Source organism: Natator depressus, chromosome 12 (genome assembly GCF_965152275.1).
Source record: "Natator depressus isolate rNatDep1 chromosome 12, rNatDep2.hap1, whole genome shotgun sequence".
NCBI lineage: Eukaryota > Metazoa > Chordata > Testudines > Cheloniidae > Natator > Natator depressus.
This window is the reverse complement of record NC_134245.1, coordinates 12,458,022-12,469,532: the sequence shown is the minus strand read 5'-3', so window position 1 is coordinate 12,469,532 and position 11,511 is coordinate 12,458,022. Positions and strand designations below refer to the sequence as shown.

General features: G+C 46.5%; 1 protein-coding gene across 1 annotated transcript; it reads left to right on the top strand.

Annotated features, from left to right (window-relative positions):
• Positions 1-4,844: 4,844 nt before the first annotated feature.
• Positions 4,845-11,245, top strand: IRX6 (iroquois homeobox 6). Its single transcript, XM_074969131.1, has 8 exons — positions 4,845-4,928; positions 5,980-6,237; positions 6,642-6,751; positions 7,346-7,653; positions 8,002-8,613; positions 9,032-9,145; positions 9,532-9,563; positions 9,821-11,245. Exons 1-6 carry the CDS (start codon positions 4,884-4,886, stop codon positions 9,142-9,144), a joined length of 1,446 nt encoding a protein of 481 aa, XP_074825232.1. The 5' UTR covers positions 4,845-4,883; the 3' UTR covers position 9,145; positions 9,532-9,563; positions 9,821-11,245.
• Positions 11,246-11,511: the final 266 nt, after the last annotated feature.

Below are 11,511 nucleotides of genomic sequence, written 5' to 3'. Positions count from 1 at the left end.
CATAAAGTTTATGCCTATGTTTACATATCACAGAAAGATGATTGAACAGTTTTGACATACTGATTCCAGTTGCTAAGTGAGATAACCAAACAGCCTGGTAGCAGCGTTTCAGAAGAACAAGGAAAGATAGAACTTCTGACCTCTTGAAAATCTAGTGTGGGAAGGTAAAACTTGTATTGGTTAATGTGAACATTGTTTAATATCCCAGGTTGGAAGGGTAATTTAAAACCGTCACATGTCTGGCTCTTGTGCACAAGGTATGCTACACAAAGATCTCCAAAGGGCAGGGCAGGGTGCCACAAGTAAAGAGAGAATTTAGTTGCAAAAGGCCATCTCTCAAAGCTGCACTCAGCTGCAGGATACTTAACAGGTAATAGATTTGTTTTAATATTGATTGTGCTGGGTACAGATTGACAAATATAATGTTTGCATTGATCTGCATTGTGTCTATTATGAGATTGGTTTTGCGCATTGAATATTGCTTGAGGTTTCGGTGTTCAATTATTTTTAAGGTCGAGAGAGAGAGGTAAACTTGAACACAGCATTTCTACAAACTGGCTGGATTTATAAATCAAGAGTAAATCAATAATGCCCTCACAATAGCCCCTATGTCTTCTTATCACAAAGGGGCTGAGCAAATTTTGTTGTTGCTGCTTTTATCACATAATTTAAGAAAGCATTTCTGTTAAGAAACACTAAATTGGTAATAACAGTTGCAGAGTCAAGTGACTTAGAAAAAGTGGTTTTATTACTTTATAATTAACATACTTCTCCCCCCCCCCGGGATTCTTGCAATTAAATAATTAGCAATAATGTTACCCAAAAGTGTTTTTTAATGAATTTTCTTAAATTATTGCCAGTGTCAACAATGGGTAAAATGGATCAGTTGCTTGACTGAAAAGTACAGCCTTGGTCAGCATTTCACACTAACAGTACTATTCCATCCAGATCATCCACAATTCAAATTAAAGTCTGGCTTTTTTGTTTTTGTTCCCCCGCAGAAATTATAGTCAAATTGGTCTGAAGATAATTTCAGCTCTTTCTCAAGGTAACTGGATACTGCAAGGTTCAGGAGCTCAGCAGAGTCTGAGCATCAGAGCTCTCCAGAAGATTAAACATTAGCAGGAGCCTTGAAATCTGAGGGGTGAGATCTTGCACCTTCTATTCTGGCAAAACTTCCAGGAAGAGCAACTTAAATTAGTGTACAGAGTGGCAGTCGATAAACTGCTATTTTAATACACCCCAAACCGGATCTCAAAACCAAGCAATTCTTCTGTTATCTTGGATTAGTGGATACATAGTGTAATTGTGAACAAACAAGGGAAAGGAGAGAAAGCCCTGGACAGTATTTCACACAAACAGCACTACTCCAGATAGTCAACAATTCTTGTTATGGCACTTCTGCCCACTGAGTTTTAATACGTATGCATAGTAAACACAAACAATCAAATCCTTCATGAATACAGTGCTCCCTCAAACGTACCGTTCAATGAGGTGCCATCAGGGACAAAAAAAAAAAGGTGATGTGCTTAAATCCAGACCTTCAAGTGGTCTATACATGTAAATGGTTGCTCCAGATTGGACTAAAGTAGTGCACATATCCTCTCCTTCCCCACAGGGGAGCTTTGAAACTCGCCTGAAATATAGTGGAAGTCTTGGCCGCTGCATATTACTGAAATCTGTAATATGAGTGTGTTTGGATAGGAAGGATTCCTGTATTCCTGTTGCCACAGTGCCTCTAAGGTGGTGGGCAATAGGATCTAATCTGGCAAGCCGGTTGGAGAGGAGTAGCCCAATGTTATACGTGGCTGACAGAAGAGTGGCTTCTAGATCATCTTTCTCCCCCCCCCCTTTAATAATTGCAGGAGTGCAACAAATCCAGATCTCCCTACAACTAGTCTTCTCTTACCTTATATTAGAGCCGCATTTATACCCACACACTGTGGCTGAAATACAACCGCCGAAGGTAATTGAAAACTTACTTTCCAGGGTCTTATTTACACGTGGAAAGTGCTTAAAGTGAGTTCCCTTGCTCCATGGAGAGGATTCTTTCTGGCATAGTCAATGCCGCTTCCAGCAACAACACTGTATTAACTCCCAAGCGAGAAGCGCTGTTTCTTAATAAAAGAAACTTTTTAAAACCAGTATTGCCAGACTTTTGTCATTGTTCTGAGAAGAGACTGGGGGCGGGTGTGTGCGCGCGTGTTTTCCTTTGCTTCAGCAATGAATGCTGAGCGTTTCCCAGAATCAGGGCTTGTGCATTGAGAAGGCGGTTGGTGTAAAACAATAGAAGTTTGGTTTGGCTTTGCTGAATTGCCCTGTGGGTTTTCACAGCCTGAATGCGCCCGCGGTCGGACATGAGCGCCAATCCCACGACTTAAGTAACCGGTCTTTGTTCAGAGGGTTTTGTTTATTCGCAGCAGAATAATATTGCGCCTCCCGGTGCAAACTCTGACCCCCGTGTTCTGGCTACCTTAAGGGACAACTTTCGGTGGGTATCATTTGGTGGGAAGGGGGTCACGGCGTTTTCGGGCTGGGCTTGCACAGTATCTGCCTGCAAACTTTGAAAAGGTCGCGAGCAGAAGGTATTTCTACCGGACTGAGCGCGTTTCATTCCCTGAAGAAACAGGTTAACGCTGTTTATTCTCCTTTGGTGTGGGCTTCTTTCCTTTCTCTCCGGCTCAGATCTTAGATCTAGCGCTGTTCGAGCAGCTCCCGGCTTCAGGCGCGGCTCTCTAGCGCCACCCTTAGAGAATCCGCGCAACTGCAGCACCGCTTAGTTTATTTATTATTTGTCTATTCCTACCTCCAACTTCGGGGTGGGCTGCAGGAGGAAAGGAAAGTCAGCTTTCACTGTGACCTCTACCTAGGTCGCATCTGCCAGGGTCCCGATCGTCAGGCAAGGAAGCACACGCAGTAGGGTTCATTGGTTTGTTTTCCCCTCAAAAACATGCCACCGTTAGTAGGAAGACCAACCTTCTCTGGCAAGTCGTGCGTGGAACACTCAGCTGCAAGTTGCAGCAAATGCCCCGTTTACACTGGGTGCGGTGTGTGTACGTGGAATGCTCTTTGCTAACAGAAACCGGTAGAGAACACAGGTTGATATAAACTAAATAGTTTGGGAGCCCCTGCAGCAGACATAGGGAGACTGGACGCTGGGAGAGAAAAGGTTATAATGTTTTTTTTGCAATGAGAAAATAAATCCCCCCCCCCCCGAATTTGTCAAATTGGTGGCTTACAGGGATAGGGATCCTCCTCCCCTACCTCTCTGCACTGCACAAGATACCAGATCCGGCCAGGGCGTGCAGGACCACTTTTCCTGTCGGAGGAGGGGAGGGGCAGCTGGCCTTAAAATGCAGTGTATTTTCTCCTGGAGAGAAATCATATACCGAGCAGTTGCGGTTAGCACACGAAGCGAAAAAATCCTGAACCCTCCCACCCCCAAGATCTCACCTCAAAAGCAAATTTGCAATGTGTACGTTGCTGGTTAAACAAGGGCATTTCCATTTGTTAATTGACGCAATTACGCCTTAGTGGTAATGGGCAGGCTGGTCTCCAGGCAGCCATCAATCACCTTCCCATTGACCTGTCAAAGCCTCCCCTCGCCTCCCCTCCATTCATTCCTGTTGGGACCATTTCTGGATCTAATCGAGAAAAATGGATCCCCTGCTCATCATCACTTAGGGAGAGACCCTTGGGCCAGAGAGCAGGCTGGCTGCGAGACAGGGAGAGGAAAGACTACCTCGGAGGGCTCTTCGCTTCCCTGGTCAGCCAGCATGCTGTTGTCCCCCCCGGAGCAGTTCTTCCTCATTTGCGTATCCCAGACGTCTCTCCCTTCCCTGGCAAGCTGCAGGCGCCTTGCAAGGGGGTTGTTGGTTTTTTGGCCCCTTCCTTTCAGGGCCACTGGAAAGGGCAAGAGGATTTCAGCCTTTGCAGCACGAATAACGGACTCGGATGCAAAAAGTTGGGGCTGGCGAACAGACAGATCCAAATGATCATAAAGGAGAGAGGGGAATAATTAGCACAGAGGCAGGCACATATTAGAGAATTTGCTAAAGAGTCCATTACATTCGCAGGCACCAGATCCACCCTGAATGGAGCAGCATGGTCAACTCCTGTGCACGACATTCCCCTGCGCTACCTGCAAACGCCATTTCTTTCCCTTTTCCTTCTTTGAAGCTCCAGGGCTGAGGTATCTCGGGGAGGGGGGAGAACGGTCTATGTTACACTTTAGTGAATGGAATAAGTTTCTTCTCCCCCTTCCCCCTCCCCCCGATTCTTCAAAATCCAAATTGGATTGTGTTTTTAAAGAGAGCGCCCGCGAGAGACCAACCGCGCAGCAGTCCAGGTCCCTGCCTTTGACGTGCATCACAGCCCAACATTAAAACAACATGAAACAAGTGTTGAGTGCATCTTAGCTGTTAGAGATGATTGGCAAAGATGGTTATAGCCTGGCTGGGGCTGTCGTTTCGGGATTACTATGACGTCACTTGGATACTCTTCCATGGATGAATGCTAAAGAACTATAGAGCAGAAAATAATACAACAAGCAGGCTCCATATCTTGCAAGCCTTACGTGATCCCCTCCTTTCTTTTAAACTCCCCTTTTCAGTTCAAGCCTCCATATATTGGGGTGATTTTTATATATAAACATATATATTCCTAAGAAGGATGGCAGGTGGGGGGGGAGCCTTCTTTCAGGCTCCATACCTCATGCCTGGTTGCTTTTCTTAAGTGTAATCATCTATAATTGAGGTGGGGGAAGCCATACGTGGACATGTGTATGGGAGAAGGTACATCTTGAAGCAGGGGGTTTAGTTACAATCGATCGGGGGGGGTGGGGAGGAGGAATATTGCTTATGGTTCAAAAATAAGGAGCCGCTATGTCCTTCTCTCAGTTTGGATATCCCTACAGCACCACTTCGCAGGTAAGAGAAGTGAGCACTCACTTTTGATCAGATTCCGCTGCTGCATTCCAGATGTCTTGTTTCCTTCCCCCACCCCCCTTTGCTTCGAGTCTTTTTAAAGGGCACATCTGGAGGCTTTTTAAGAAATGTGTGCGTGCGTGTGTCTCTTGTGTTATTCTAGGATTTTAAAAAATGACAACCACCCTCCGTCTGCGGGGCAAGGAACCTGATGTGGCACTGCTCTGTTTTTAGATGCAGCTGATTTACAAATCTGTATCGATCTATTTACCTGTGTTACTCGCTTAAAGCTTTCATTTGAGAGGCGCAGCGTCGGGCATTGGCTTTTGCAGGAGCTTTTCTCCCAGTTTTTCTCCCCCCCCCCCTTTTTTTTTTTTTTAACTCTGCGGTGTGAGCCTTGCAGGCTAGCTCTTATGCACCTCTAGAAAGTACTCGGCCAGAGCTTGTGTGTGCCGGTCTATTTTACTAGATGTTATTGTTGTGTGATTTATCTGTGACATGCTCCTCCGTCTTTCCTCTCACTGCCTCTTATTACAAATGTCTCGACTTTTGCCTAGCGACTTCCAAAAGTGCCTCCAAATTAACTAAATTGCTGCTCTATGGTAAATCGATCCATAATTTATTTTGGTTGGATTATTTATACACCGTGATCACGGCAAGGTTTTCCTCCCCTTCCTTGGGAAGTTGGCTTCCCCTGTGCTTTTAAAAGTAAAGGAATCCGACGCCTTTGACTGCATTATCTGACATGTTTAGTGCTTCGCCTATTGTCAAGTTAGCTGCAATCGCAACTTCTTGCCTTTAGATCAGTGTGAACTGGAGTAAGGGGGGTTACACAGATTTGTTTTACAATTTTCTATGGCAGTGGTTTCCCTAAAGTTTTGCCTGCTTTGATTAGTTGCCCCCCCCCACACACACACACACACGCCTCCCATTCGGTTTAGTTCCAATTTTCCTGCACTAGTTGACACTCCTTTGTAGGCAGGTTGGGTCTTTCCCTCCCCATCTCAATTCTTTCTGCTGGTGCTGCGTGTAAAACATCCTTTTCTCTCTCCAGTTTTTTGTGTCTGCCAGCCCCAGTACGACTTGTTGTGAAACTGCCTCCAGATCCGTGTCGGATGTTTGCTCTGGGTCTGCCCACGCGGCTACGATTTGCTGCCCCTCGTACGAAAACAGGCTGCTGACCAGCACCCGGACGGAGCTCAATGCAGCTCTGGGGATGTGCAGCTCTCCCTATTCAGCAGCCGCAGCGAGCCAGGGTTATGCCAACTACCTTCCTTACAGCACAGACCCATCCACTCTTTACACCACGCTGGTGAGTAGACGCCCAAATACCAAGCTTCGTCCTGTGGCCAGGAGCTTTTATTCTATGGCTACCTCTGGGCATAGGGGGAGGGAGGAGTTGGGGGGGGGGGTCAGCTAGCCTGCAACAGGCGACAAACTTGCTTTAGGACACGGGGAGGGGAGGGGAAGAGGCAGAGTGTGTGGGAAGAAGCAAAATTAGCAAGAATGCTAAGACAGCTGCCTCGTCCTTCTGGTGTAAAGGCAGCAGCGGGGGCCCCTCAGGACAGCAGGGATCAGAGGGACAGCAGGGGCGTCACAGGATGGGAATGCATGGAGCCCCCCCATGGATTCAGTCAGACAAGTGGATTCAGCCAGACAAATTTCCTGTTTTAACACCTTCACTCTGAACGTCCAACGCTGCTCCTTCCCTTCCAGAACCCTCAGTATGAAATTAAGGACGGCACGAGCGGTTTGCACTCGGGAATCGGACAGCCTGCTGCCTTCTACCCCTACGATCATTCCTTGGGGCAGTACCAGTACGACAGGTAACAGCCCCTTTGATCAACTGCGAGTAGGATTAATGTCCCTCTGCGACGCAGCGACAGACGCCCCCAAACCCCGGGGTGTTCTAGCTGACAGATGTTCTACAAAGGCTCGAAGCTCGCGGCTAACAGCAGTCAGACAGCATCAAAACTTGGCCGCTCACCTCCTTGGTAATTGCCGCGGCAATCAAGTCCTAGGGAAAGGCGAATTGTCTTCACAACATCGCCTGCGAAAGCGGTGACACGTGGTACTCCCCGCTAAAACGGGGTGTAACCCTCTGCTCGTGACCTCCCACCACAGGGTGAACCCGAAACGGGACCGCGACCGACTGATTCCCTCTCCTTCCCCGGTCCTCTTTGATCCCAGGAATAAAAGCATCCGTCGTTTAAAAACAAACATAAAAAAGTAGCAAATAAATAAAACACCCAGAGTGAAGTCAGCGAAGTAATTCTGGCTAATAAAAGCCGGGGGGGGGCGGGATTGTTTAGCTTGGGTAGCTTTAATCTGAATAGACAGTTTGCTGGTAAAGTTAATTTTGTGCCACTTCCGCATATTCCCCATGCAGTGACATTTCCTCTTTAAATATTTCATGGCAGGTATGGGACTGTGGATTTCAGTGGCTCAGCCAGGCGCAAAAATGCAACTCGAGAGACAACCAGCACCCTTAAGACCTGGCTGTACGAACACAGGAAAAACCCTTATCCCACCAAAGGCGAGAAAATCATGCTGGCCATCATCACCAAAATGACCCTCACTCAAGTGTCCACTTGGTTTGCTAACGCCCGACGGAGGCTCAAGAAGGAAAACAAAATGACCTGGTCTCCCAAGAACAAAGCAGGGGAAGAGAGAAAAGATGAAAACAAAAGGGAGGAAGAGGAGTATGGCACCGAAAATGAAGGCAAAGGTAGGGGTGGGGGAGGACACCTAGGACGAGTGACTTTGAATTGGATTGTGCTGGGTGGAATACACGGATTTCTCTTTCTTGATAGCCATGTCTTCATTAGGAAGGTGTTTAAAAAGCAAGACAAGAGACAGACCCCATCTCAAAGACACAATAGCAAACTCTATAGGAAGTGGTGTTAAAAGTAATGAGACAACAGCCTCTGCAAAGCATCCTTCCCCCCCCACACACACACAAAAATACTGTCGGTGATTAACATCTTGCATTGCACACACACAGTTCTCGTGCCCTTTCACAATCTCACTCATGTGTTGGTTTCTCCCCCTCCTCCCCCTTCATTATTTTGAAAAGCAGGTCAGAAAAGCTTCAAGGAAGAAAAGGAATTGAGACTGAGAGACCTAGACGATTTAGACGAGGACGAACAAGACAAGATAGACAACGACCGAAAGACTGCCCCGAAAGTCAGCACGGCTTTGGCGGAGTCTGAGAAAAGGGACTGCACCAGCGTGACCCCACCTAGCCATTTTCACACTCTCCCCTGTAACAAAACCATGCCGGTGGCAGGAGGGGACTTCCTAGAGACCGTGGGGCAAAAGGCAGCCAAGGCGGTGGGCACCATTAGTCAAGGGCAGCAATTCGAAACCCCAGACAAGCCCAGAATCTGGTCGTTAGCTCACACAGCCGGGGCCCATGTTGTGGTTGCCCCCCCGCACACCGAGCCAAGGAGCGTGAGCCCTGGCTGTTTGCTGGGCAGGGGGAGGCGCTCTGGGTCAGGACGCTGCCCTGAGGCCAGACCCCTGGCCAGTCTCAGAGCCCAGCCCATTGCGGACAGTGCGCTCGAAGAACTACCCCAGGCCACCAAGATTTGTAGAAACTCCACTTTCAACCTGCAGTCTATCCAACTAAGCTGTGCTCCCTATCCCGTCCTGGGGGAGACGTGCCAGTATTCTTCAGGAGCTGAAGGTACTTCCATATTTCTCTTCGTGCTGATGGGGGGGGGGGGGGACATGCTTGAATGCTGAAACAGGCGGCTAACCATAAACAACTGACCTCCTTCCCCATTAGCTGCCTGTTTCTAGCCCAACACGTTTGTTTACCGCACCGGTCACATGAAAAACAAACAGCTCCCGCTAATTTGATGCGGCACAGAGCTGGCTGCTGGGCCTAATCATTTTCTGTAACATAAGCTTATTTTGAACAATTATTCTAGTACAACTAACTCCTGGCTGGGGTGAGGGAGTGGGGTATGGGCAGGCCCCCAAAGTCCAAGAGGCTGGAAGGATTTCAGAGAGCTGGAAAGCCTTTTGGCCTAGGTCAGACAAAGCAAATGTACCTGGTGAAGCTTCAACGTTGATGATAAATTGGTTGTGTCTATACGCAGGGTTTGGGAGAAATGTGAAACCCAGCCAAGGAGCCATAGATCTCAGTGAAGGTTGTGTAGTGCAGCATAAAGATAAACTGAGAACAGCTTTTAGGCCAGTGCTGAAGAGGTGAGGTAGGTAACTAACTTTCCTGCACACTAAACCATTTTATGGGCTCCTCAATGGGACAGTAAAAGATATATATTTCAGAGAGAATCCGGGCTGTGTTTGCTAGGGGATACTGCTTCAGTTTCAAAGTATTACAAACAGATTACACAAAAGCGCAGGGTCCCCTTGTCTAACCTAACTTCGTGTGTGCGAATGACCGATGTGACCTATTAAAACAGCCCCACTGTACCAAACTACATGATTTTATTTGAGCGCTTAGTAGTTGAGAGGTTATTGAAACCTTGGTGGGAGAGAGAGAACAGATGCTGGCTACAGTGGTGTGAGTTTGGTGGAGAGGATGTACAGGGGAGAGGATAGGCACAAGTAATGGTATCTGTGTTCTGCTTTGCAGGGAAATTTCTCCCAGGACCCACAACTATTCTAGTAAGTTAGTTTAAAATGTTATTTGAGCACACAGATAATTAGGTCCAAATGTTTCTTTTCAGTAAGCAAATTGCCCCGAGACATTTACTGTGTCTTTTCCCCCACCCCCAATGTCGCACCTGAGTTTAGTTTTGTAAAACTCCAGCATTTTAAAGACGATAAATTGGGGTGTTTTCGTAGCTTTTAGCCTCTGAAGGCGCGGGACACACATTTCACCAATGCCAGTGAGATTCTCATCACCTTTCTTTCCTTCTCAGCAGGTTAGCCCAGCACCTATGTGAGAATCCCGAAGATGGGTCTGAGCATCAAGGCTCTTGGCTTGAAAACTCCTCCTCCAGCCATGAGGATCCCTGCGCCTTGAAAGCATTACATCTGACTCTGGCTTCCCTCCTTCTTGTATGGAGGAGCGGTCATTACATATGCACAACTTGCTTTTAAAAAATGGATGAGACTAAAACCCCCCTCGGAAAGAGAGCGGGGGAACTTGAATAAATTATAGACTTTGTCTCATGCACTGGATCATTGTAGTTTCGCACAAGTTTACAAGACAATACTCCATCCCCACCACCCCACTGCTATCACTCCGAGTTGGAACAGACCCGCCTCAAGAACCTTCGTGTTCAATGTACAACTTTGTAATTTGTAAAATACCAGTGATTAGCGTGTTTACCAAAAGGCCAGTCTTAATTTTATCCCACCTTGTCCTTTAAAAAAAAAAATCCCTACAGTACTTTCATTCCTCCCCTTTCTTTCTCTGGTAAAGTATGTTTGTAAATCATATTGTCTGTGTGGTTCTGAAGAGACAAAAGAGAGTGGGTATTGTTTAAGGACATTCGACGGGCTGTTTAGTTTCTGTCATCGTATAAAGATCTCGCTGAACGTATTTTTAAGAGTCTCTAATTAAAACGAATCAGCTGAATCCTGTAAAGCCGTCTTGCAAACTTGAGGAACTTATGTCTGAACTACTCAAAGGTCTGACCAATAGGACAAGCGAAAGCTGTCGCTCTCCCTCCTCCCCGCCCCAACGATGTTGGCTTTCCCCTCTTTTTAAACTATCCACCCCTCCTCCCAGACGTGCATGCTGGGGGGGGGGATATTGGGTGCCCCTGCCAGTTTAAAGTCTAGCAACTGGTCTGGAGTGGCAAAGTAGGGCATTGTAAGTAGTCATCACCATAATTCAGTTAAAAGAGCAGTGTTGAACTTTACAAGGCAGACCAGAAAGGGAAACCGCATCTCTGTATTATTTCTGATTAATTAAAAGTGTCATCAAACACTTTCTGTTCAGACTAATAAACCAAGTTGGGATGAGGAAAGAATGTTTCTTTGTTCCCTGTTTCTAGAAGCAGTGGCAATAATTTAAATTATTAACAACTGTGGTAATTAAGAGGTCATCTATAGATCAACCCGATACTAGCTATTTCCAAGTTCACCAGGGTCAACATTTACATTAAGTCATTTGTGGTCAATAGAGTCCAATGAATTCTGCCTTAATAAATCAGGGAAATCAATCCTGAATATCGAGTAGAGTTCTACATGTTTACCAAAGGCTACTAAGACAAGTGGGACTGCTCAGGGGGGATCCTATAGTTTTGTGACCGAGAAGAAGTGAAGCGTTTCAGGGGGATGAGAGACTGAAGATCAATGAGACGGGATCACTGGGAGTGATTGGAAGTGGTCTGTGTAACACACCCACGCTCTCTCTATGCATCTGTAGGTTGGGAGTGTGTCTATGCTGATCATAGACTCACGTCTATAACGTCGTAGGTGTTTTCCTTCTTTAGAGTATGTTTCATACTTGGAATTTGCATAACAACTGGAATAAGTAACTATGATATACGCACTATACCTTTGTTATCAGTTAATTATCATGTCTTCCAAGTATGAAACACACACCTAAGACACAAAACAGTATAGTTGTATATGATCTCTATATATTATGAACATATAT

Coding starts and splice junctions, on each gene's coding strand:
- IRX6 (XM_074969131.1), top strand. CDS start 4,884: ATGTCCTTCTCTCAGTTTGGATATCCCTACAGCACCACTTCGCAG. Junction 6,238..6,641: donor CCACTCTTTACACCACGCTG/GTGAGTAGACGC, acceptor CTTCCCTTCCAG/AACCCTCAGTATGAAATTAA. Junction 6,752..7,345: donor GGGCAGTACCAGTACGACAG/GTAACAGCCCCT, acceptor ATTTCATGGCAG/GTATGGGACTGTGGATTTCA.